The sequence below is a fragment of the Vombatus ursinus genome, unplaced genomic scaffold (genome assembly GCF_900497805.2).
Source record: "Vombatus ursinus unplaced genomic scaffold, bare-nosed wombat genome assembly UNPS02014799.1, whole genome shotgun sequence".
Classification (NCBI taxonomy): Eukaryota; Metazoa; Chordata; class Mammalia; order Diprotodontia; family Vombatidae; genus Vombatus; species Vombatus ursinus.
The window spans coordinates 38959516-38985472 of NW_020954577.1; the positions used below are offsets into that span (position 1 = coordinate 38959516).

At 38.8% G+C, this 25957-nt stretch overlaps 2 protein-coding genes across 2 annotated transcripts in view; one reads left to right on the forward strand and one right to left on the reverse strand.

Moving 5' to 3' along the window:
* The window catches only part of RARB (retinoic acid receptor beta), a 179619-nt gene extending 173391 nt beyond the window's left edge, over positions 1 to 6228 (forward strand). Inside the window, exons 6-8 of the mRNA XM_027872583.1 lie at positions 381 to 585; positions 1770 to 1928; positions 4735 to 6228. Of these exons, the coding sequence (XP_027728384.1) occupies positions 381 to 585; positions 1770 to 1928; positions 4735 to 4931 (561 nt within the window). The 3' untranslated portion in view covers positions 4932 to 6228. The remainder of the gene's footprint in view (positions 1 to 380; positions 586 to 1769; positions 1929 to 4734) is intronic.
* A 32-nt stretch (positions 6229 to 6260) lies between these two features.
* TOP2B (DNA topoisomerase II beta) overlaps positions 6261 to 25957 on the reverse strand; it is an 88954-nt gene continuing 69257 nt past the window's right edge. Inside the window, exons 34-39 of the mRNA XM_027871941.1 lie at positions 23924 to 24119; positions 22569 to 22648; positions 18643 to 18753; positions 12570 to 12692; positions 10736 to 10833; positions 6261 to 6748 (exon numbers count right to left, since the gene is read on the reverse strand). Coding sequence (XP_027727742.1) covers positions 6587 to 6748; positions 10736 to 10833; positions 12570 to 12692; positions 18643 to 18753; positions 22569 to 22648; positions 23924 to 24119 — 770 coding nt within the window. The 3' untranslated portion in view covers positions 6261 to 6586. The remainder of the gene's footprint in view (positions 6749 to 10735; positions 10834 to 12569; positions 12693 to 18642; positions 18754 to 22568; positions 22649 to 23923; positions 24120 to 25957) is intronic.

Below are 25957 nucleotides of genomic sequence, written 5' to 3' on the forward strand. Positions count from 1 at the left end.
TTATTAACTTCCATTATCTCCGATTCTCCCTCGTGTAATCCGTTTTATTGATGGACTTTTCTATTTTTTAACATTATAGAGGAGGGGAGAGGAAAAAGAACAAGCATTTATTAAGTGCCTACTCTTGCCGGGCACTGTGCCAAGAACTCCACAAATATCTCATTTGATCCAGTACCAAATGGTTTCGATGATTGCTACTTCATAATATGGTTTGAGTTCTGACTGCTATTCCCTTCTTATTCCTTCCTTCCCACCCCCATTATTTCCCTTGATGTTCTAGATCTTTTTTTCCTACAAATGAATTATTATTTCATCAGATTCTATAAAGTGTCTCTTTCATCGTTTCCTTCCTAAAGTTTTCAATTTTGTTTTCCCCCCAGATTCTTCGAATCTGCACAAGATACACACCTGAACAAGACACAATGACCTTTTCCGATGGCCTTACCCTAAACCGAACCCAGATGCACAATGCCGGCTTTGGACCTCTCACGGATCTGGTGTTCACCTTTGCCAATCAACTCCTGCCTTTGGAGATGGATGACACAGAGACAGGCCTTCTTAGTGCCATCTGCTTAATCTGTGGAGGTACTGGCCATGAGGGTCTCCTGTCTTTGAGCTTTGATAAGGAGAAGGCAGCATCATCCACATCTCTACAGCAGGCTTATTTTTCAGGAGACAAGGCATAGGAAGAGAATCAATAGCATCTGGAGATTATTTTTTGTTTTATTTTTACCTGTTTTTGTGAGCTAAATGATGGTATTTAAGCTTCTTCTCCTTGAAGATTCAAAAATACTGTTTTGCTGAGTACTGCAGGGGTTTTTTTTTTTTCCATTCTTTTTTTTGTTTGTTTTTAGGCAGGATTATACTATTGTCAAATTCTCCAGGAACACCTTATTGGTGGCTTGGGGAATTTGAATGGGATATTAAGTTAGCCCCCACTTGAAACACTTGAATTCATTGGCCCGTTGGTGCCGCAGTAGAGTGAGGAGTCTTCTTTCCAGTGAGATATTAGCATTTCAAAGTAACTGTATCACAAATGGTTAAACAAATAACAATGGCTTTAAGAGATGGGCTCCCTTCTTTAAAGCAGTCCCAGATTTGTGGTCTCTTAGTTCTGTAATGCCATCTTCTGGCCAAGACAGGGACTTCACTTAAACCAGTTACTCAAGGCAAGAACTCTAGTTTGGAGGAAGTTACGGAAATAGCAGGGTTCAGCTTTATGTCAAACTTTCTAACAATTAGAGTGACCCCAAGGCGAAATGGGATGCACGGACAGATTGCGGGCTCCTCTTCGCTGGAGGTCTTCAAGCAGAGGCTTATGAGGTCCCTTCCAGCTCAGAGATTCTATGATCTCTCATCCAATGTTCAGTTTGGCACATTTGTTCTAAATTTAAAAAGGGACTGCACCACCAGATTCAGAGGGGCCAAGTTTACTGCTTTTAAGATGAACAGCCAAGTAAGGACAAGAGGGAGGGAAGGTGAGGTTTGGTTTATCAGGGCTGCAGATGAAATCCTGCAAACAGCAGATGCATGGCTGCTTTTTAACCCTCCTCATGACTGCAGGGTGGCATCTAACATAGGCAGCTGGCCTCAGGAAAGTCACTGGGTCCCTTAATGCTCTAGCCAGCTCTGCAAGACTCTGAGTGGCAGAGGTGGCCCCCTGCATTGGGAGATGGAGTCTCTAGCCAGCTGGTCCCCGTACTAATGAAATCAGAGACTTCTGCCCCACCGCGTCCCCAGTAACTGCATACTTTCTTCCTGGTCTCTAGATCGTCAGGACCTAGAGGAGCCAACAAAAGTGGATAAGCTACAAGAACCTTTGCTGGAAGCGCTGAAAATTTACATCAGAAAGAGACGGCCCAATAAGCCTCACATGTTTCCAAAGATCCTAATGAAAATCACAGATCTGCGTAGCATTAGTGCAAAAGGTAGGTTGCTGCTGGTTGCCATGTTTGTTTGTTTACAATAAATCAGGACAGCTAACTCTGGGAATTATAAAGAGAAAACCTGAGGCTTTTCCTCAAGTGTGGCACAGTGCTGGCCCTGGAGTCTCTTTGAGTCCTGGCTCTGACTCTGTGTGACCCAGAGAATCTCAAGAGTCCTGTTTGCCTCTTCCCTAAAGGAGGGTTCTTCCAGCGCTGCCTGTCTCTCAGGAGTCTGGTGGGGAGCTTTCTGTCTAAAGAAACATAAGGTGTAAAAAGGAGATGAAGAGGGGTGAGGATGCAAGCTCCTTGAGGACAGGGACTGTTTCTTTTTTTTCTGTATCTAAGCACCTAGAATAGCGCCCAGGCACATAGTAAGTACTTAATAAATGCTTGTTGACTGATTGAAGAGGAAGAAAATGAAAATACTGTTTTAAACTTTTACAAGGCTAACTGATGCCACTTGATTGCAACAAAACATTGAGAACACTGAAATTCAGAAAACTAAGTTTTTAAAAATTACTATTTTTTTTTGGGTGAGGCAATTGGAGTTAAGTGACTTGCCCAGAGTCACACAGCTTAGTGAGGTCGGATTTGAACTCAGGTCCTCCTGACTCCAGAGCCGGCGCTCTATCCACTGCGCCACCTAGCTGCCCCAAAAATTACTATTTTAAAGAAAAAAACAATTATTCTTTGATGTTCTAGGAGAGGTCTCATTAAGGAATTATCATTTTCATAGCACTTCAACATTTGCAGAGCACTTTATATGTATGATCTCATTTCATCCTTACAACAACCTTGTAAAGTATGTGGTAGTTATCTCCATTCTGCAGTTGAGGCCACTGAGACAGTCAGAGGTTAAGTGACTTGCTCAGGATCACACAGCTAGAAAGTGCCTGAGCCAGGAATCAAATTTATCTTCCTTACTCAAAAGCCGCTATACATATTAGGTTGCTTCCCGTATTAATTCCCCTGCTTCGTACATCTCTCTAGTTTTTCACACATTGTTTATGGAAATCCATATACTCTTGAAGAAAGGACCTTAGAGATCCTCTTCATTTTGCAGATGAAGAAACAGTGGCTTAGAAAGGGGAAGGGATGTGCCCAACGTCTCCTAGGTTGTGTATGGCAGAACCAGAAAGTGAGAGCCAAGATTGGAACTGAATCTCAACACAAATGGAACAGGGCCGATAGGGAAGAGAGTGCCCGCCTTCCTGAAAGCTAGGAGTTTCTTGTGCCTTGTGATTTCCAGTTCAGAGATGGCTCAAGCACTTTCAGAAGTGCCTAGAGCCAAAAAACAGGGACTTGGGTGAGGTGAAGGCACCTGTTTTGGATATTTTTGTTGAGAGAAATTCAACAGCAATCAATCACTGGTAACAAGTGCTTGTCATCCTCATCTCGCCATTGTGGCACTCGTGCGAGCTGAGGAAGCAGCTCTCAGTTCTGGGGAGCTGTGGTCCTTGGGATTCTGCCTGCCCCTTCTGCTATGTTAGAGAAGTGCCTCATGACAGCAGGCTCATTGCATGCCTGGAGGGGCTGAAGTAAGGCTGACAGGTACCTTCTGGAATGGAACAGGTACCACCTCGTTAGGCATTGTTTTTTCAGTTCTGTGGATTGGAAACGAAGTTTTCATCCCAGCGTGAGGCTGAGAACATTTTTTGCTTAACACCAAATCTTTCAGGTGAGAAGATAGCATAATGGATGAGCAAAGCAGGAGATAGATGTACATACATATCATGAGTTCTCAGAAGTAGTATCAGTCAAGTGTTTCTACTGTAAATATATTTATTGTATTGGAGTGGGGGAGGGGGGCACAAAGTGGCTAATTTCTGCAGCTCCATATCATGGCAAAACCATGGAATTCAGAATGGAAAGACCCTGGATTTGAATCCTGGCTATTCTACTTAACTTTGTAATCTTAAGGAAAATCATAACCTCCCTGGGTCTCAGTTTCATCAACTGCAAAATGAGGGAGCTCTCAGGTCTATGGAATGTAATTTGGGGGTTTCTCCAAGGAAACTAAAAAAGGAATGAAGAACCAGTCTCTATGTCAGAATGTTCCAGCTTGGGTCAGTTAATATACATGTATGACCTATATGGATTTCCCCCTTATGGTCTATTACATGTTCCATTTGTTGACTTAATTATGAGAAACTAGGTTTTGGTCGATTCTCTTTTAACACTTCTTTTTAGGTGATGCTCAAAGTCCACAAGAGACATTTGCTCCTGAAATATTTTGGTTGCAGGGTTGGGCCCATATCACCCCGTGTCAGTATTTAGTCTCTACTGGTGAGGCACCCTGTTTTTCTGAATTGATGTGGTTTCTTATGGGGTCTTAAGAAACTATAGATGAGTGAATGCTTGTAAAGTTGTGGTTAAGGCGCAGTTCTGTGAGTTATCAGAACAATTTTCTGTCTCGTGTTAGTTTCCAAGTTGAGAAGTCGTAATAGTTTTCGCCTCTCTTTAAAGAAGAGGAATAAGGTACATTCAGTAATGGAAAAATTCTCCTCTACCACTCAAAAATGATTAGCGATCAGCATCATGTTATTGAAGAGAATAATCTGGGTCATGCAGTTATTGGCTTTTTTTTAACTTGCAGAAACTATTTATGGTCTCATTTTTAAAACTTCAGCAACGAAGAGGCATCTGCTCGTTTGCGTTCCCAAACTAGATTGTTCGTAGGCGACATTCGGTATGAAGGAGGAGGTGTCCTTGTGAAGGGAGCCCTAAAGTCCCTTATGTTGGTGTGCCGAGGGGAGGAATAAAGTCACGTGGCACAACTTCAGCAGATTTCTTTGCTCTCTTTTCAAAGGTGCAGAACGTGTGATCACGCTGAAAATGGAAATCCCTGGCTCAATGCCCCCTCTCATTCAGGAAATGCTGGAGAATTCTGAAGGACATGAACCCCTGACACCAAGTTCTAGTGGCAACACGGCAGAGCACAGTCCTAGCATCTCACCCAGCTCCATGGAGAACAGCGGGGTCGGGCAGTCCCCACTGGTGCAATAAGACATTTTCCAGTCACTTCCGACATTCCCCACTACCTTCTGTTCCCGGATTTAAAAAGCAAGAAGATTTTTTTTTTTTACTGCTGCTTAGTTTTGGGACTGAAAAGATATATTAAAATTCAAGAAGGACCAAGAAGTTTTCATATGTACCAATATATAAATATATATATATACATATATATATATACTCCTCACTGTTTGATTCCTAACTAGAAATACAGACTTAAAAATGTTAAAATCAGCCATTTCATGCAACCAGAAATGCGTTAAAAGCTTCTATTTTCTCTTCTAAACACTCAAGATTGCATGACAAGACCAATTCCACCTGATTGAAACCCCGGTTAGAGTTCTAAGGACTTTCTACATACGGTTGTCTGGCTCTGCTCTTTCTCGACTGGATGTGTGGTGCTTTCCTCTTGTCTTGCATACCCCAAACGACCGCGACGTCAAGGTCGTGAAAAACGAGGCGACTGTCCTTGTCCAGTTAAGAAAGGTTAAAGAGACGCGGTCTTGCCTTCCCAGACCGCTCCAGACACCCGGGGAACAACGTAAGACTGGAATGTACATCCAGACAAGGGAGGTTGAGAGAGATTCTGGGTTAGTTCGTATGGAAACGTGTCCTGGCTCTTTCTGATGCTCTCAAACTGCATCTTCGATTCCGTGTTGCCCCGTAACAAGTAGATGACCTCGCTGCACTAGCAGAACAGACTTCTGTTTCAGCGTAACTGCCAGTTCAGTTTAATCCAATGTCATTTGTCCAACTGTTAATGTCACTTTAAATGAGAAGTGGTTTATTACGTGTTTGATGACAGAACTACATAGTTGAAGGAGAAGAGATACTGCATTTTTACAGTAAGGACAGCCGACAAGGCAGAAACACTTTTCAGTGTTAGGATGTTTCTGTTTACCCGTTCACAAGCCATTAGGGAAATGTCATTGGACAACGAGTAGGCTGGGCTACCACCTATACTTTGCAAGTCATGCCAAGTGTGGGGATTCGCCAGCCTCCTTGATGCCAAGGGCCATCACTAATTCCCAAAGGCATGGGCAGAGAATCTGTCTCTTTTGACTGTAATAGAGTGGTTAACAGATGAAAGGGTCAGTTTCTTAGGTCTCATTTAAGCACTAGTGGATTTTTTTCCCCTGATATTTTAGGAAGTCTGTGATGTACTTTCACTGGCTCTGTTTGTACATTGAGATTGTTTAACAATGCTTTCTATGTTCATATACTGTTTACCTTTTTCCATGGAGTCTCCTGGCAAAGAATAAAATATATTTATTTTAAAGGTGTGTGGGAGCTTGAGTTTATCTTCATTAAAGAGGCAGATAACACAGTTCCATTTTTAATGTTTAAATTTCATTTCAAAAAGCAGGTCCTTAGTCTGCAACCATGACAATTAAAATGTGTGCTTAAGCACAGCAGCCTAGAACATCTCTACAAGCCAATCAGACAATACATGACATTTCAATGAGTAAAAAAGGGCATAAAACTGTATGTGTAAGAACAAAATGTTAAAAGGCCTACACACAATAATAAAAACCATCTATTACATCATCACAGTAAAATAAGCCAAATGTACAAAAGTCTGCGACAGAAAAGACAAAAAAGGACAACACAAGGTAGTCATTGAAAATGTTTGAGTGCTCTTCTGGCACTTAATTAAACATTGCAAAATCAACATCTTCATCAGACTCTGCAAAATATTTTACTTCTTTTCTGGCGCGACCTGTCCGAGGAAGAGATGGTGGCTCAGGGGGAAAGTCTGCCTGGAAGATGTCCACGTCTGAATCCTGGTCGAAGGAGGCCTTCTTGGATTTCTAAGAATTAAAAAAAAAACAAAAAACTGGATTTAACGATCCAAGAAAAACTACTGTTCACACTCCACCTAACATATAAAAGTCTTCATGGCAGCTGCGGTTTTTATTAAAAAGCAAAGAAGTTTACGTTCAATGAAGAAAACAAACCATGTTTTCCTCAGAAAGTAGATGGAATCAAGCAATTCCCCACTTTACCTGTCCCATAGACACAAGCGAGAGAGGGGTGCTGGGTTCTAGGGAGATGTCAGAACACAGTCACCACCCACAATGATTTCATATCTGAAGGCTAACTGATGAAAAAACCCAAACCACAAACATTCAGCAAGCCCCTCCAGTATTCCCATTGTAGCTGGGCAAAATAAAAGTAGTGTCAGTCACGATTCTCACACTCAAAGCACCTACAATCTGTTTTGGGAAACAAAACTAGGACACAGTAGTGGATTAAGAGCTGGGGTGTCTAAGTACCAAGCCAGAGGCAGCGAGGTAGCACAGTGGGTAGATAGAACAAGGGATGTGGAATTACTAAGACCTGAGTTCAAATCCTGACTCAGACAGTTGTGTGACACTCGCCAACTCACTTCACCTCTGAGTCTCCTTATCTGTAAAATGGGGATAACAGCACCTGCCTCAGAGTGTTGTTGTAAGGATCAAATAATGTAATTGTAGAGGACTTTGTAAACCTTAAACTACTACTATTATCACGAAGAAGATGATGACAAAAACATATACCTATGTTAACCCACTCTACCAAATCTCATAGATGATTCTTCTTCCTTTTCCTTGCCAGGCTCAAAATGAATGGGTCCAGGCTCTACACTGGACTTGTGGAAGAAGCAGGTAATCCTGCTTGGATACCTAAGGTCCCACCAAAGACTTCCTTACAAAATAAATAATTCTCTCGTTCAGGAGGGGAGGCACCCTGGTTCACTGTTTCATTATTGCCTAACTCTAGGCCCTCCTAGGAGAATGTATGCTTTTGGACTATCAGGGACTGCACGTACCAGAAATGATCAGAATGAATGTAATTTATAATTAAGTGCTAAATTGTGTGATTCAAACTCTTTTAAGTGCTATAAAAGGAAAGAACTTGCGGGCTAGAGTAGTTGTAAGGGCTTCATGGAAGTGGACTAAAAGCCAGCAGGTCCTGGGTTCAAATTCTGGCTCTACTATTTGTCAGCTTCGGGCAGGTAATTTCATCTATGTAGTGCTCAATCTGCTCCTCTGTCAAATGAAGGCTGGCCTAATCTGTAAGGTCCATTCCAGTTCTGAGAGTGTGTGATGGATAAATTAGGCCTTGAAGGAGGGGGAGGATTTGGCTCTGTGGAAAGAATGAGTGTACTCAGGTATGGGGAGTGTCAAAGTATAGGCAGTAAAAATGAACATGGATGCACGAGAGGCAGGAGAAAGATGGGACTGACAAGATGGCAACAGTGAGAATTAAGGCTGGCTAAGCAGGGAGCTGAGACAAAGACCCGAACACCATAGAAAAGAATTTCCTAGAAGACAAAAAGGAGCCATCAGAACAAGATGAGGGACACGGACAAAAACAGATTGGACAAGACGAATAATACCCAGGATAACAAAGGCAGAGAGACTAGTGGCAGTAAGAATGGAAAAGAAGGGATAAATCCAAGAATCAATTCTGTGGAAGAACTGCCTGGACTTGATGACCAACTGGGTGTCTGTTGGTAACTGGTTTGCGAACAAAGGTGGCCGTGAAGCAAACGTGTTTGCAGTTCAGCTGCCCCTGGAGACAGGCTTAGCCAGAATAGAGGGCCCGAGAAGGGGTGCCTGGGCCCTCATTGAGGGGCTGCGGAAATGGCTAGCAAGATGGGGGAGAGTTTCTTTTGCATTCAATGGGTTTGTCCTTTAAAGAAGACAGCACACTTCACAATGTAGCTGGATTTTACCTGAGGTGGGCACAAGTGCAGGCCCACCTTTCCCACCTCATGGAAGAGGTAAGCAATGAGGAAAACAACAGAGAAGAATTCGTACGTAGCACCCTAGAGATAAATTAATTTGGTTCATCCGTCCAATGCCAGGAAAAGGGGCAGAGGTAGAGAGGCATTTTCCTCCCTCCCCTTGTGGTGGTAAAAGATGATAGGAGGCTATGAGCTTTGAAGCCAGAAATGGATGGGAGGATTGGGGGGCATAAATCTAGAAAACAAAACACTCTCTTTACTGTAGCTGAGGCTTTTGGGGCTTGAGGTTTCCAGACTTCTCTAGAAGCTGTTTACTCCTAGAGATTGTTTTTTGGACCTCAACCATTTCGAGGTCACTGGCAAGGCACTCTCATTCTGTTCCTCTGTTCTTGGGTTGGCTGAATCTTACCCTGACTCCTGGTACCCAAAGATTCATTGGAATCCCTAGAAAAATATGATGCCCTTATTTCTGCTTTTCATACACACATTTATTACAGAAAAGTGCTGGTTAGGAGTTCTGTAGTCTGTTGCAGCTAAAATTCCCCATGCAAACAAGGTAACTGCGAGGCTAACAATTTGTTTCTGCTAAAAATTTTCCCCAAAGCCAACTAATGTATATTTTAATCTTGTGTGTCTGATCAATATATACACCTGTTTTCAAGGAGAAACTTGAGTATGTTTGTAATTAACTTGGTGCAATCTACCAAGACATGCTGTAAACAACATCCTAGAATCACGCTGCCTAAAAAACTAGTTCTATAAAATAAAATGGATTACAATCATGTTAACAGGTCTAGTGGAGAATGGGAGCCACCTGGAAGAGCTGAAATTCTTTATATTGTTAACAATATAAAGACGATGAAGGTGGCGACATCAGAGACAACAGTTTCCTGGACAGGAGTCTGGAAGAACCGTGATGTTATGAGTAGAAATGGAAAGCTGGATTTTTTTAGGGTAGGGGAATGGGGTAATGCTAAGTTCACTTTTGAACATTGAGTTTGAGGGAATATTAGGTCACCCAAAAAGGGAATGCCCTGTGGGGAAACAGAAACATAGACCTGAAGTACATGTGTGAAGTTAAGGCTGTACAGAAAATCTGTAAGTCATCAGTACTGAACTTATAATTAAAACCATAAGATGAGTTTTCCAAGGGTGTCAATTTTGAGAGGAAAGGACAAATAGTTAAGTATCAACATATATACTACCAATCCTGTGAAGCACATTTTAGAACTACAAGTCAACAAGAGATAAGAAAAGTTTTAATTTTTAAAAATATTAAAAAAGAAGTTTCTGATTCACTATCTTATATAAAAAAGGTACCTGATACTATTCATTCCTTTGTTGGAGTGTACAGGTAGAGGAAATCCAAAAATTAATCCTTGTTAAAATAATTGAAAGTTTTTTCAAAAAACTTTCCTTACTTGTCACAAAGAATGATATTTTACAATATTCAAACTGGCATATTGCAAAGGATGCAAAGGGAGGCCAAACTGTGCCCCTAACTAGCTGTATGACTGGAAAAGTCACAAGCCTTTTGACCCTCAGTCTCTTTATATATAAGATGACGGACTGGATTAAATGATCTATAAAATAGCCTTCTCTGGAGAAGGAAATGGTAAGCCAGTCCAGTATCTTTGCCAAGAACATCCCACTGACAGCATTGGCATGCTATGGTCCACAGGGTCATGAAGAGTCAGACACAAGATACCCTTCTAGCTGCACAGCTCCCCAACTTCACAGAATATACCTACTACTATTATAGGGATAGTATGGAAGAGAGCAGTGCGTCTGTTCCTTATCTTCAACATAGATGAACTCTAAATTCAAAATGAGCAATTTTTTAATTCATGGAAATACTTTTACCCATTTAAAACTTGCTAAGGAACAAGAAATTCTCCTAAATCCACTGACAAGTAGCCTATTTAACCAAGCACAGGCCATGGTTGATGTCTGACATGTCAAGTGGCCCGCCTTGATTTCAGTGAAATAAGTAGCACAATTGCTTAAGTCAACCGCTCAATGACGATCTTGAACAAAACAGTGAGATAACAAAGTCATAGATCACCTTGCCAGGTGTGGACTTGGACGTTTTTCTCCCAGGATTGTATTCACCTTCATTTTCAGAGCCAGATACTTTCCGTTTTTTTGCACCTCGGCCTTTACCTTAAAAGGAAAATCAGATTTTTAAAAATGTCATAAGTGATGGTCATTATAATAATGTAAAAATGGCTATTATTTGAATCCGCCTCCTTTTTTATTCTTAGTCAATACAACAATATTTAACCTTTAATTATGAAAATTTTAAGAACTATGCTAAAGTTTATTTGGATTTTTTAAAAGGTTTCTGTAGAGTCTTGGGGCACTAGAATGGGCTGCCAAGAGACATTATGGAAGACTACCACCTAGATCACTGAATTAACACATAATTTTAAATGCTCTATGATATACCATACGCCACAGTATTCTAAATCACCATGGCTCCAATTTCATTCCCTTTAATCTCTATTCTTCTATCTTCTCAGGGCTGTGACTCTTTAAACTGCCCACTGTATGATTTTTTCCTCATTTTTGGGAGAGTTGTGGGAAAGATTCTTTAAAAACCAAGCTGTGTCTATATGAAGAACTGCTCATCATGCAAGAGAGTGCAAACAAACACTCATAGGAAACTACATAAAATTGGCCTTGTAGTTCACATCAAGCACTATGAGTGCTGAGTCAATAATAAAGACTGCTGATTTTTTGAAACTCTTAACTATATAACTAGGAGAGCAAATGTTCTAGTAAACTCATTTAGAGGCTGATAAATCAGCCCTTTGGCATAAAAATCTGCTAGCATATATTTTATATACACACACACACACACACACACACACACACGTGTGTGTGTGTGTGTGTGTGTATGTATAGACAATCATCCATTGAGAAACTGTTTGGCTTGCTTTTAAAAAGCAGCAACACTTAAAATATAGGTCAAATACTTTACAGCAAACTCTATTACAATATATGTCCACATTAACTAAAAGATTTCCAATCCCTAGCTAATTTTATTTCAAGTAATTATTAGTACAAATACCAATACACAAGAGATTTTTATTAACAGGATGTGGCAGGCATCCTTTTTCTTCCCCAAACCCGAAAATAACCCCAACTACTTGCAAAACAACTACTGAGTAATTTCCTTCTTGTGGGTCTAAGGTTAAGACTAGTGTAATTACTGTTGGAGCATGAAATTTCCATGATAAGCTATTAGAACAACCCTGGGGGGAAGGACCTGCCAAACCCCATCAAGGTAAAAAAGAAGGGTAATGACAGAAAGGAAGGACAGGTACTACGTCCTATGTTGTCATCCACTAATCTCTCTGTCGTATTTCTTATGGGGTCACAGAAGACAGTGTCATGCAGAGGTGTCAAACACAACATGGCCCACAATACTCCCGAGTGGAACCCAAGTCAAATTAAAATGTAATTGGTAAATATTTAATAAAATAAATAAAATATAATAAAACATATAATATTACAATTTAAAACTAAGTCAATATGCAACCATAGCTTTAGTGGTCCCTGTCTCTATTTGAGTTTGACACAAATGGTCTAGTGTATATAGATACAGTACAGGACAAAGAGTTAGAAGACTTGAAGTGTGGTTCAGCAACCAGTAAGTTTTGTGACCCCAGGCAAGTCATTCAACCTTTATGGATCTCAGTTTCCTCATTGCTTTACTTGGAAAACAAGAGATGAACAGACAGATTTCTTAAAGTTCCTCCCATAATTACAATTCTATTATACAACTTTATAAATAGGTATGAGAAGGAAAACAATTAAAATTGATCTGCTATCTGCCTCCCTTTAAATCTACAAATCTTTGAAGATAAGAAAGGGTAAGAGAAAAGAATGCAAACCTTTTGGTGCTGGTGTCTTCTTTGGAATGCCAAATTCTGAATCTGAGTCAGAGTTTGTAGTTTCTATTTTCTTCTGTTTGGGAAGTCTCTTGGGCTTAGGTGGTGCGTCTGAAGATAGCTTTGCTGTTAACCAATTTAAGTTAGATTGATTATTAATCTAATAGAGTAACTTATTAAGAAATAACAAATTTTATTGGTATAATACATGCTATTTACATGCAAAGGTCAAATAGAAATTTTCCTTAATATCCTTAATATACTATTTATATAATAAAAGAATCTCTCATTACAGAGTGCCAATTCAAAGGCAGTTTCTCATGGTATGACAATATGCTTTTTTCCCCTTTTCTCTTTTTTTTCTTCGATTACATGTAAAAAAATTTTTAACATTCTTTTTTAAAAATTTTTACTTCCAAATTCTCTCCTTGAGAAGGCAATTTGATAGACTGTATACGTGTAGTCATGCTAAACATATTTCCATATTATCCATGTTGCAAAAGAAAACAGATTCCCCCCTCCCCCCCCCAAAAAAACCAAGAAAAATAAAGCAAAAAAGTATGCTTCAATCTGCATTCAGACTTCATCACTTCTTTCTCTGGAACTGGATAGCATTTTTCATCATAAGTCCTTCAGAATTGACTTGCATCACTATAGTGCTGAGAATAGCTAAATCATTCACAGTTGATCACCATACAATATTGCTGTTACTGGGTACAATGTTCTCCTGGTTCTGCTCATTTCACTTTGCATCAGTTCATATAAGTCTCCCTAGGTTTTTCTAAAACCATCCTGCTCATCATTTCTTATAGCACAATAGTAGTCCATCACAATCATATACCACAACTTATTCAGTAACTCCCCAATTGATGAGCATCCCCTCAATTCCCAATTCGTTGCCATCACAAAAAGAGGTGCTATAAATGTGTGTGTATGTATGTGTGTGTGTATGTATGTGTATAGGTCCTTTTCCTTTTTCTTTGATATCTTTTGGATACAGATCTAATAGTTGTATTGCTAGATCAAAGGGTATATACAGTTTGATTGCCCTTTGGGCATAGTTCCAAACTGCTCTGCAGAATGGCTGGATCAGTTCACAACTCCACCAACAATGCATTAGTGTCCCAATTTTTCCATATTCCCTCCAACATTTGTCATTTTCCTTTTCTGTCATATTAACCAATCTGTATGAGGCGGTGCCTCAGAGTTCTTTTAATTAGCATTTCTCTAATCAACAGTGATTTAGAGCATTTTTTTTCATATTACTATAGATAGCTTTGATTTCTTCTAAAAATGGCTTGTTCACATCCTTTGGACATTTATCAATAGAAGAATGACTTGTATTCTTATAAATTTGACTCATTTCTCTCTATAGATTTGAGAAATTAAATGTGAAAATTTCCCCCAGTTTCCTGCTTTCCTTCTAATCTTGGCTGCATTGGTTTTATTTGTGCAAAAACTTTTTACTTTGATGTAATCAAAATCATCCATTTTACATCTCATAATGCTCTCTATCTCTTGTTGGGTTATAATATAAATTCTTCTCTTACCCATAGATCTGACAGGTAAAATTTTCCATGCTCCTTCTAATTTCTTATGATATTACCCTTTATGTCTAAATCTTATACCTATTTTGACCTTATCCTGGCATAGGGTGTGAGACGTTGGTCTATACCTAGTATCTGCCAAACTACTTTGTATTAAAAATACACTTTTAAAATTAAATATGCATACTTTGCCCTGAAGCAATTCAAAAGTATGCTATTATTTGAAATGGGCTATAAACAGCTTAGAAAAACATAAGTAACATAATCTTTTCTAAAAACGCCTGACATATTAATCATTCTCATAACAAACTCTAAAGGTTAATTTTATGAGTATCATAATGAAGTAACTTGAGTTTTAATTTTCACAATATTTTAGATTTAGAGGGAAACATCCTTTTAGGATCTTAAAACACAGTGAGAATGCAACAAGTTCATGAATGCTCAAAATTTTAGAAATGAATTCAAACTGTCTTGAAACATATTTTGTCTCTTCCATTTGAACAAAAGAGAAAGGAAATACAGCTGAGAACTCCGTAAAGTCCATTAACACAATTTTATTTTTAATAACCATCATATGTAATATAAAGTCAATAGCGTAACTGCAGCTTCTCAGATTTATCAGGATGAGGAGAGAGAGAAGATAGAAGATAGCTCTCTCTATCAAGAATGCTTAGGATCTGGTTTAAGTGACGGAGCAATGACATAAGCATATTTTGATTGGGTCTAAAAGAGGCCTGCATGACCTGTGCCACTTGCAGCACTCCACAGGCTTTCAGATGGCCCGCGAACAGTGTAGAGGAAAACGTTTCAAAGGCCGACTGAAACCCGTTGGCATGCCGCAAGCAGCGCAGGTTGTGCAGACCTGGTCTGAAAGGTGCTATTATGTTAGATTTTTAAAAAATCTTATAGGCAACTTAAAGAAGATAACTATTCCTATAAAAGGTTAATTCTAGCCAATTTCTTAAAATGCATTTACAAATTTTATTGATAATATAATAAACTTGAAAAATTACTTACAGCATTTTATGTTTTGCTACTGGAGAAGAATATACTTAGAATTAAGACATAAGCAATAGTATAGTCTAAGTGTTGTATTTTTCTCAACAAACTAGCAAAGGCACATAGTAGGAGTTTAATAAATGTCAAATTGAACTACATAAGTGACTAAATATATGATATAGGATAGAACAACCCAGTAGTGTCAGTACAGCATCATTTTGTAAGAAAGGCAATTCAGATGTCTCCACAACACAGGAACTAAAGGCGCCACAAAAGACTTCTAATAGGATATTGCAGAAACTTCTATGGTTTTGCTGCTGTTAGTTTGAAAAGAAAAAAAAACCTGCCACCAGCTGGGAGTCCTCCACCAACCTCTATGTCAATGATGATATCCATAAGTCAAAAGTAAATAGTGCCCTTTTCCTGATCTTTGCCACATTTCCATTCCTGCCACATGAAATCACCTGGGGTTGGATCACCAGAATTTCTCTCTTGGGAATCCTATGAAATTCTATCTTCTCTCTGAATTTCTTGAAATACCTTTTCCCCAAAGTCCTTGGTAGTTCTCAGACTATGCCCAGAATTCTCTCCTGTCTATTATAATCCAAAAGATCATTGCTTCCCCAAATTACCAGCATTTTCACTTCCCCAAACACTTGCAACTTATTAGTCAAAATCCAGCCCAAAACAGCTATTTCTTTATATTTGCCACCTTCTTAAAGATGAATTTAATTGATTAGAGGCACTGCCCAACTCCAAACTCATTGCCAGAGTTTTACTGAGCAGAGAAGGGAAGGAATAGGAGGGATTCCTCAGGAGGTTCAAGATGGTGGGGATGAATACTCTGAGGGTTCTAGGGCCAGCTCACTGAACAGGGGATCTGGGGTCACAGAAGGGCCCTCAAGAGTCATCTAATCCAGTTCTCTTCTATCAGAGAAGAGGAAACTGAGACCCATGGAGGTTAGGTGACTTGTCTGTCCAGGGTCACACAAGTACTGAACTGTAGAGTGTGTTTCTGAGTCCAGTGTCAATGCTCTACCCACTGTTCCCATTGCCCTAGGAATTTCTTCACTGGGAATTCGAGGGGTGACTCCTATAGTTGGGGCTGTTATGGTGGCAAAACACGGATAGAGATGGGGTATCTGTAAGTTGAAAGTTTACAAGGTAGGAACTTCCTGCATTTTCTGAGCTAAGAATTTAACTTATAGCTATGTAACAATCGTGTCTAGGATTTTAAAGATCCTGGGGGACAAGGGACCTTATCATTTTTTAAGATTCTCATGGATGGTACCAAGCACAGATATTTAATAAACATGCCTTGATTATTAGATTTAATGATAATCTGTTATCTTCATATATCAAATCAAATGCAGCGAGTTCTTATTATAACACATAAGAATGATAAGATGTAACCCTTCATTATTTCACTCTCACTTCTCTCTATGACCAAAAGCAAACATTTATTAATAAAGTAGCTGAAAGGTTTAAGAGAATAATCTGGTCTCAGAACAGAATGAAGCCAAATGGCCCCAAAAGGATTAACCTTCAAGCTCATTCACATCACTTCCTAATGAGTTGTGCTTATCAAACATTTCAAATGATGGTTTGCAAAGATGGGATGATTTGGGATTATACCTCAGAATTTCATTCTCTCAAGTCAACTTTACATTGAGTCTCAGTTCCTTAAAACTTTCCTTCTCCTAAAATCCATGTAGATGTCAGACTTTGTCCAGAATTCTATTCTTTATTTGGGATAAGAAGGTCACCAGCAGGATACTAACAGAATATAGTTTTAATCCATTTTACACTCAAGCACCTACCCTTTGGAGCACTGAACTTGGAATTCACTGAAAGGGACCACATTATAAATGAGACCTTTTGATAACGAGATTCTTTGGTGAGAACATCCTTAAACAGGTTTGATGCACTTGAACAAACATTTCTTAAGCATCTGCTAGGTGTAAGGTAGTGGGCTAGGCTCTGAAAACACAAAGATTCATGAAGCACAGCCCTTGACCTTAAAGAATTTACAATTTAGGAGCAGAAAGAAAGTGAGGATATAGATAAGACAAATCAGAAGGTGGCAAGTGTTTATAAAAGGCACAAAGTACTCTGAAACATTTGAGGAGGGATAGATTACTTCGTGCTGAGGGAAATCAGGGAAGAATTCTAAGATGAGCTGGGGCCTGAAATGGGAAGATGAAAAGAATTTCAATAGACAGAAATGCTAAAGAAATGCCTTCCAGAAGTGGGAGATGGCATAGGCCAAAGTACCAAAGTGAGAATGGGCAGAACAAATTCAGAGAATGGAAAGTAGTTCATCTATTGCTTTCTCTGCACTTACGAAGCCACCATTTTGGTTTAGACACTTGTTATCTCTTGCCTAGACAACTGAAATAGCCTCCTCACAGGTTTCCCAACTTCCAATTTCTCCCTTCTCCAATCCATCCTGTCAAAAATTTGTACTGGCACCCTACTGCTGTGGGGACACAATCCAAGCTTAGGGTCTGGCTTCAGATTACTATTCCAGATAGGTTTCACATTACTCTCCTTCCCACACTATCCATGACAGCCAAACTGGCCTACTGACTGCTCCCCAAACTCAGGAACCCACTTCATAATGTGGGCCTTGCATAGGTTGACTCTCATACATAAAGTGAATGCCACCTACATGAAGAAACTTTGGTTTCCTTTAAGGCACAAAAAGTCTTTTATGATCCTCCTTTAGTTCTTAAGGATGCCTCTTTCTCCTCCAATTATCTTGTATTTCCTTATCTACAAGATTGTATCCCCTCAGGTGGTGTAAGCTCCCCAAAGGCAGGGCTGGTTTTTTGTTTTGCCTTAGTATCATTGTATTTAATGTTGCATGAAATAAGAAGGGAGAAGAGTGAAAGATGAAATTGAAAAGGCATGTTGGAGTCATACACTCCATAGGCTTGAATGCCAGGCTTAGGAGTATGAACTTGATCCTCTTGGCAAGGGAAGCCAATCAGAGTTTTTGAGAAGGGTAACAATGTAGAGTTATACAGTAGAAAGATTATTCAACCAGTGGTCAATAAAATAAACCAAAATAAGGAGAAAATAGGGTCAGGGAAAGTTAGTAAAATATTAGTAACAGTACAAGATGAAAGGCTGAAAGATGCTGAATAGGCTGGTAGCAATAGGAGAAAGGAGGAGAAGCTGTTGAGAGACACTAAAGATAGTCTGGACTAAACTTTGGAACTGACTGGATAAAGGAGAACAAGGACTCAAAGACAGTCCTGGTGACAGGGAAAAAGATGACTTCTCTCCAGAACTCATGATGACCCCAAATTGCCATCAGGACACAGAGGCAAAGGTGTCCAGGGCTATCTGAAAATAAGAACTGGAGTTCAAAGAGACTGCCTAGCCCAAATTCTTCTTGCTAGTTCATAACATCAGCATGAGGTTCTGGTATATAGGATTTAAGTAAGCTAGTTCACACCCCACTCTGATATTAGTTGTCTCTATGACTTAGCAAATGCCTAATGAGTTTAAATATAGACACTTACCCTTTTTGGCAGCCACTGTTTTACTTGGAGGTTTTTCTGTTGATTTTAGAGCAAATGAAGATGAAAAAACAGAGGCAGAATCCTCTTCGCAACTGTCAAATTTTGTTGCATCTGTAAACAACAAAGCTTTTTCAGGAAATGAACTCAAACAATAGACCTCATTGTTATCCTTTAAAACATATCCCTTGCTAAAAGATGAGCTGGGAACCAAATGTATCAGTGGAAATCCTAGAGAGGAGATGGAATTAGAAATTCCTACTTTCTCAGGTCAAGAGGACAGCAACATAAAAAGAGCCATGGTAAAAATGGAATGCAAGATTTAATCAAAATATCACTATAGGTTGTGACATTCATATCCTTGATCTCAGATATGTACATTATTCTAATATTGATTGTACAAAATTCCAGTAGTTCAAGATATTTATAGTAAAGCTAATATAAGCTAAACACTGAACAATCCTTGTTAAAATACATCCTGTAAAAGTTGTATACAATGGTTATTTCACTATGAGCCCAACTTGTGCTATTTCAGGAATATCAATACTAAGAACTCAAATGCTGCAATAATACTTAAGCATTCTTATTTTAAAATTTAAAATTTCTATTTTGATACCTCATCCTGGTATGGAAGTGACCCTGTGTTCTTGAAGGCTCTGCCAGAAGAGTACAAACTCAAGTTCTACCAAGCTTTTAAGTATAAACCTGGTGACAGAATTTGTTTTTCATCAAAAAGTTTTTAGACCATCTCTAAACATCAACTTAACTTTTGGCACTCTGCGTATGAAAGCTTTGCTTGAATTCCAATACAGTAACATACTATTGGAGGGACTAAACCAATTTAAAATTTAATTTGGAAGAGGATGTGGAACTTGTCTGAATTTAGGATCATGGGATTTAGATCTGGAAGAAACCTTGAAGATAAACCTTTAAACACCCTCATTTTACAGATAAGAAAACTGAGTCTCACCCAAGGTTATATAACTATTAAGCAGTAGAATCAAGATTCAGACTCAAATTCTCTTCCTTCAAATCAGTAATACAAACTTTCTCCACAATACAAGCTGCCTCCACACTTGAGGGAGGCTGGATTTCAGCTCTTTGCTTAGGTGAACTCTTTCAGAAACCCAGATGTCTCTGTGTATAACAGGAGTTATACCTAATTTTACTTCAAGTGTAACAGGAGTCAATGACCAAGGAGAAAGAAGAGATAGCCACACAGTTTTATGTTTAAGTTAACCCATATCAATAACAATAAAAACAACAATTAGTATGAAAGATGTTCCCAAATTACATGACAAAAAAGGTTAAAAACTTGCAGAAATATTTTAGAACAAATATACCAATTCACATAGCAATGACAAAGGCTGACATAGACATCTGCTATTAGACTTACTACTGGTTCATCTCTGGATGGAGCTACAAACAGCTAAAATCTCAAAGTGAATCCCAAGGCCCTCCATGGACAACATGCAACAACACAAGCAGCAAAGAAGCATCCAACAAATGGCTTAGTCACATGGATTTGTTTATAGAAATGAAAGTGTTTATGATAGCTTTAAAGGACAGGGTCACTGCTACCAGAAATTACTGGAAGGGCATCCTTAAGGACTGTGGACTTACTTGATCTATAGAGATTCCAAAAGAAAATGACAGAAACTGCACAACATCACTGCAGGTTGCAAAAACTGAGCATTTATGGAATACTTAGGAAAACATGAGCAGGTAGTTAAAATTATATACTAGAAGCTTACCACCTTTATAAACTAATAGACTGCTAACTGAATAAACTACGCCTGAATAAAATTGGAACTTTCTGGAAGAATATTAAGTCTTTCAATTATCTGCCATTATCTTTTCCCCCAAACCCTGTTCTCCACCTTTCTTACTTTTGTTAAGAGTGCCATCATTCTTCCAGGCACCCAAGTTCAGAACCTAGGAGTGATTATCAAACTCTTTCCTCTTCCTCATCCCCATATACAATCATTGCCAAGCCCTGCCCACTGTCCCACTGTTCTCTCCTCTTACACCACATGGCCACTCTAATTCAAGCTTTCATTATCTCCCACTGAAACTATTGGGATAGCCATAGAAGAGATTAATAATGGAAAGGGACCTTAGGGGTCATTTAGTCCAACCTCCACATTTGGCAGATGAGAAAACTGGGTCAAGAAACATAAAGTGGCTTGCCCAAGGTCACCCAGGTCCTTAATTCCAAAGCCAAACTCTTTCTACTGTCCCAAGGAAGAGACTTCTTACTGGTCTTCTTGTACTGAGATTCTGCCCTCTCTAACGTATACTCTGAACGGCTGCCAAATTGATGTTGCTAAAGCACAGATCGGACCATGTCTCTCCCTGCTCAAGAGGCTTCAGGAACTCCCTCCTGCCTCTAGGATAAAATATAAACTTCTATTTGGTATTCAAAGCACCAGCCTCTCCTTCTTTACAACCCTTCATGCCATCCAGGTTCCAGCAAAGAGTTTATTTGCTCTTCCTTGTATGTGTATTGCATTCCATCTGTAGCCACCGATGAACACAGCCTGTCCCCGTGCCTAGAATGCTCTCTCTCCTCATCTTAGACTCACTTCCAGACCTGGCTTTGAGTGCATCCTCCTTCACGAGGCCTTTCCTTATTTCATTATTGATGAGGAGGAGAAGGAGGAAATGGAGGAGAACAACAGACAGTGTGTATCTAGAGCTTCAACATCTGCAAAATGCTTTACAAATAGTACCTCCTTTGAGCCTCACAACAACCCTGCGATTGCAGGTCTTCTTCTTATCCCCATTTTACAGATGAGGAAACTGAGGCTGGAAGAGGCTAAATGACTTGCCCAGGGTCACACAGCTAATAAATGCCTGAGGCTACATTTGAATTTAGATCTTCCTGACTCCAAGTCTGGTGCATCATCCAGCTGCTTCTAATCTATCATTGATTCTCCTAGGTATGACGGTCAGCCACCTTCCACCCACCCCCACTTCACTTTTTTTTTAATCCTGCATTTCCTTATCCATGAACATACTGTAGCTCCCTAAGGACAGAACGATTTAGCTCCCACACTGACACCCCCAGCACGCACGTACCACACTGCACAGGCTGGTTTAACAAGTGTAATACAAAGTACAACTTTAAACAACAGTCCCCTTGTAACTTGTAAAGACACATTAGATAACTACTAACAATAACAAAAATTTGCTCAGTGCCATAAGGTCGACAAAGCACTTTCCTCTCCATTTCACTGTGAGTTAGGTGGTATAAATCTTATCCTCATTTTACATAGAAGTAAACAAACTCAAAAAGTTAAATGATGTGTCAATGATTACATATTTATTAAATGTCAGAGCCAGAACCTGAACTTTTATATATATATATATATATGTGTGTGTGTGTGTACATGGATAAACATGGGTATGTATATGCATATATACAAACACATCTGTGTGTATATATTTTTCCCACATATGTATATATGCACACATATCTCTGCACACACAAACATATGTGTATTATGTATACACGGATGCATGCACCTGTATGTAAGGAACAAATTTACCTTCACATACACACATGCATATTGTGTGTGTGTGTGTATGTCTATACATGTATGTGTATATACGTGTATATAGTTTCCCACACATATAGATATGTGCACTCAAACGTGTGTATATGCAAGTGGATGCATGCATCTGCATATAAGGAGTAAATTTACCTTCCTCACTACATGCAAACATTTGTATATGTAAATAGGCAGACATATATAAATATATGTGTGCATACACACATATACTTTTGTGTATGTGTATGTTTTTCCTCTGAAGCCAAATAAAGATTTCTTAATTATCCATGGTTTGCTTTGCTCCAATAACAAAGGTAAATCTTACACTACTGTAAATCCCCAATAAGGACGAAAATAAGGAAAAAATGAGCATACCATCTTCTGACTTCTGTGAATAAGAAGGGAATGAGAACAGGTTCCCAAAGTCCTGGTTTTTCTTGTCATGTGAGGATTTTCTAATATTAAAAAGAAAAATTAAACCATAAAGAGGTTATGCTTTAAATATGGAGTTCTACCTCTATCAAATAGAATGCCTACTACTTTATTCTTTGAATCAACAGAACAAGCTCTTAATTAACTTTTTAAACTTTTCCTTCACATTCTTTTAAAGACTGATTGTAGGAATAATAACAACAGCTCACATTTGCATAGTGCTTTATGGTTTGCAAAAGCTCTTTCCAAATAATAAAATTGGGAGGTACATAATAACAAGTGTTATTATTCCCGAATTACAGATGAGGAAACAGTCACAAAGAGATTAAGAAACCTGCCATGGGTCACCCAGCTGGTAAACATTCAAGCTGGGGAGTGAACCCAGGCTTCCTAACTCTACGTCCACTAAGCCATGTTTCCTAAGTATTTCATCTTAAAATAGAAAGGAAGTTAAAACAAAGGCATAACAGGTACTTAATTTAAAAATTAACAAAATGTGATTTGTAGTAATAATCTCATTTTCAAACTTAGAATGACCTGCAGTACTGAAGCTTAATTCAAATTCGCACCTTGATTCAAAGCATCCTAATTACTAGAGCCCAAGAAAGTGCTTCTGTATGTGCTTGAGACACCACTCACATAAACACACACACATAAACACACACACATACACTCTCTCTCTCTCTCTCTCTCTCTCTCTCTCTCTCTCTCCCTCCCTCCCGCTCCCCAGAAAACTTCTCTGAAGCAACTTGTACTTGATGCAATGCCTTGTCTTTGCCTCAGTGCAGCCAAAGGCAGGACACAGGGATGACCAGGGGAGTCCTTTTCTCAGGACAGGGCCCTCAATCAAGTAGACAGCACTCTAGCTCCCAGGTCAGAGGGAGCCCAGATAATTGCCAATGAATAGTATTCTAGGAATTTGGCCAATATCAGTTGTCATAAGGAAACAAATAAAGTAACTCAAATTTGGTATTTAAAAAAAACTTGACCCAAGTTCATAGTCTTGTAGGGATAGGAGAAATGAAGCAAGACTTAATTCCTTAAATCAAGGCTGAAGCTCTGAAGGGAGTAAAAGGCCTCCAAATTCTCTAGTTTCTGTGCTTTCCCCTTAATCACAGTTTCAACTGCAGAAGTGCATTTACTTCTGTAAATTCACTTAATAACATCTACTTTGTTCATTTCATGAGAAGATCCCTCCCTTCCCTAGAATGACAAATAGTTTAAGCAAGTCAGCACTTTAAAGTCCATGAAAAAATAACTACCAACCTTACCAGATAAATAAATAACTGTTCACTTACTCTGGAGTTACTTTTGATTTGACTGGAGAAAAAGTATAGTCATCCTTATCTAAACCATCTGAGGGAATGAACTCATCATCTCTGTCATTTGTCACAGGAGATGATTTTACTTTCAATTCCTCTAAATCATTATTGTCATCTTCATCAGCATCATCTTCCTCTTCCGAAAAATCAAAAGTATATTTAGGCCTTTCCGCTAGGAAAAAATAAACAAACACAATTATGAGGATGTCAATATTGAGACTTATTAGCATAAATAAGCTTAATACATACAAAGTGCTTCAATATTTTAAAAAGCTCTTCATTCTTTTAAGCTGTGTCTACGTATATTCAAAATGAAGAACAAAAGTGAGGAAAATTAAATTTAAATATTAGTATTTTCATACTGTAAAACCCTTCTTTCATACTCTCCTGGGGACCGGAGGGAAATGCTCTAAAAATGTCACAGCTGAGAAAAAAATCTTGGAGATCACTCAGTCCAACATTTTCATTTTAAAGAGTCTAGAAAGGGAGTGGCATGCCCCAAGTCATACAATAGGGCAGAGCAACAGTGAGCTGAGGCCAGAGCCAGCGTCTGGACATTGTTCTTTATACTATATGAACAGCATCTATCGAGTGTGCATAAAATAATGGGGATGTTTACTAAGCATTTCTGAGACAGGCCTGAAAATTGTAGGAAATGTAAATTAAGGCATTATCAATACTGGAATTTAATGGACCCAGTGGAAAATGTGCAAATTTTAGGGAAAAAAAGGTAAACAGATTATGCAAATGAGTTTTGCTATTTTTCACACAACTGCAAAATTTTAGTTATCGAGCAAACCAATTCTCCACTTTGCTTTTGTTATGTAGACAAGTCAAGGTTTCAGCTGAAAACATGTTAAGATTTTAAGATTATTTTCATCTGTCCTCGTGTCATCAGTGCTGCTCAGTGCCAGGAACACAACTGGTACTTAATAAATGCTTGCAGGTTCCCTTCAATGCAGGTAAAATTCTAAAGATGCTTCTCCAATACACTATAAAGTCAAGCGTTTTCTTTATTGCAATCATTTGGGGATTTGAGCAGTAGCTATAGTACTGATCTCCAACAAAAATAGACACACGGGAGAAAAAAAAAAGAAATACAACAATTTTTCATTTTATGCAAAATTACCAAACCAAGTTTGACCATAAAGAAGAGATATGAGAATGAACCTCCTCTCTGTACAAGTGGGTGACTATGGATGTAGAGTACGGCACATACCATTGTGCTAGCTGCATGTCTTCATTAGTTTTGGTGAACTGCTTTCCTTCTCTCTTAAGCTGTACATATATATACACATACACACATTTTATATATATGCATATATATGTGTGTGTATAGCGAGACTATATAAAATTAGTTTTCTTTAAATAATAGCAATATGTCAATGTAAATATATATATAAAATATAGTAAAATATATATATATGTGTATATATATATATGTGTATATGTACATGTGTATGTTTTTATATATACCTCTATATGGGGGAAACTAGGGGACACCCTAGTGCATAGAGTGCTGGGCCTGGAGTCAAGAAGACTCTCATCTTCCCAAGTTCAAATCCAGCCTCAGATGCTTACTTACTGTATAACCCTGGGCAAGTCACTTCACCCTGTTTGCCTCAGTTTCCTCAGGTAAAAAATGAGCTGGAGAAGGAATTAGCAAACCATTCCAGTATCTTTGCCAACAAAACCCCAAATGGGGTCATGAAGAATTGGACGTGACTGAAAGAACTGAACAACAAATAATAACATGCAAATATAAAAAAAAAATAGCACCAATAAAGTAGGCAACTGATTTGTTTTAAAACATCAGAAGCCAGAAATTAAGAACTTTTAAGCTAGACTAGATTTAGAGAGCTAGAAGGCCCTTAAGAAATTATCACAGATAAGGACATGAGGCCCACAAGGCTAGAGGCCTTGCAGATCCAATGAGTCCTTTCCTCTAAACCATGCCGCCTTTATGTTGAGCCAATAACACTCTTAAGCCCAGTTCTGCTTGTCACAGTA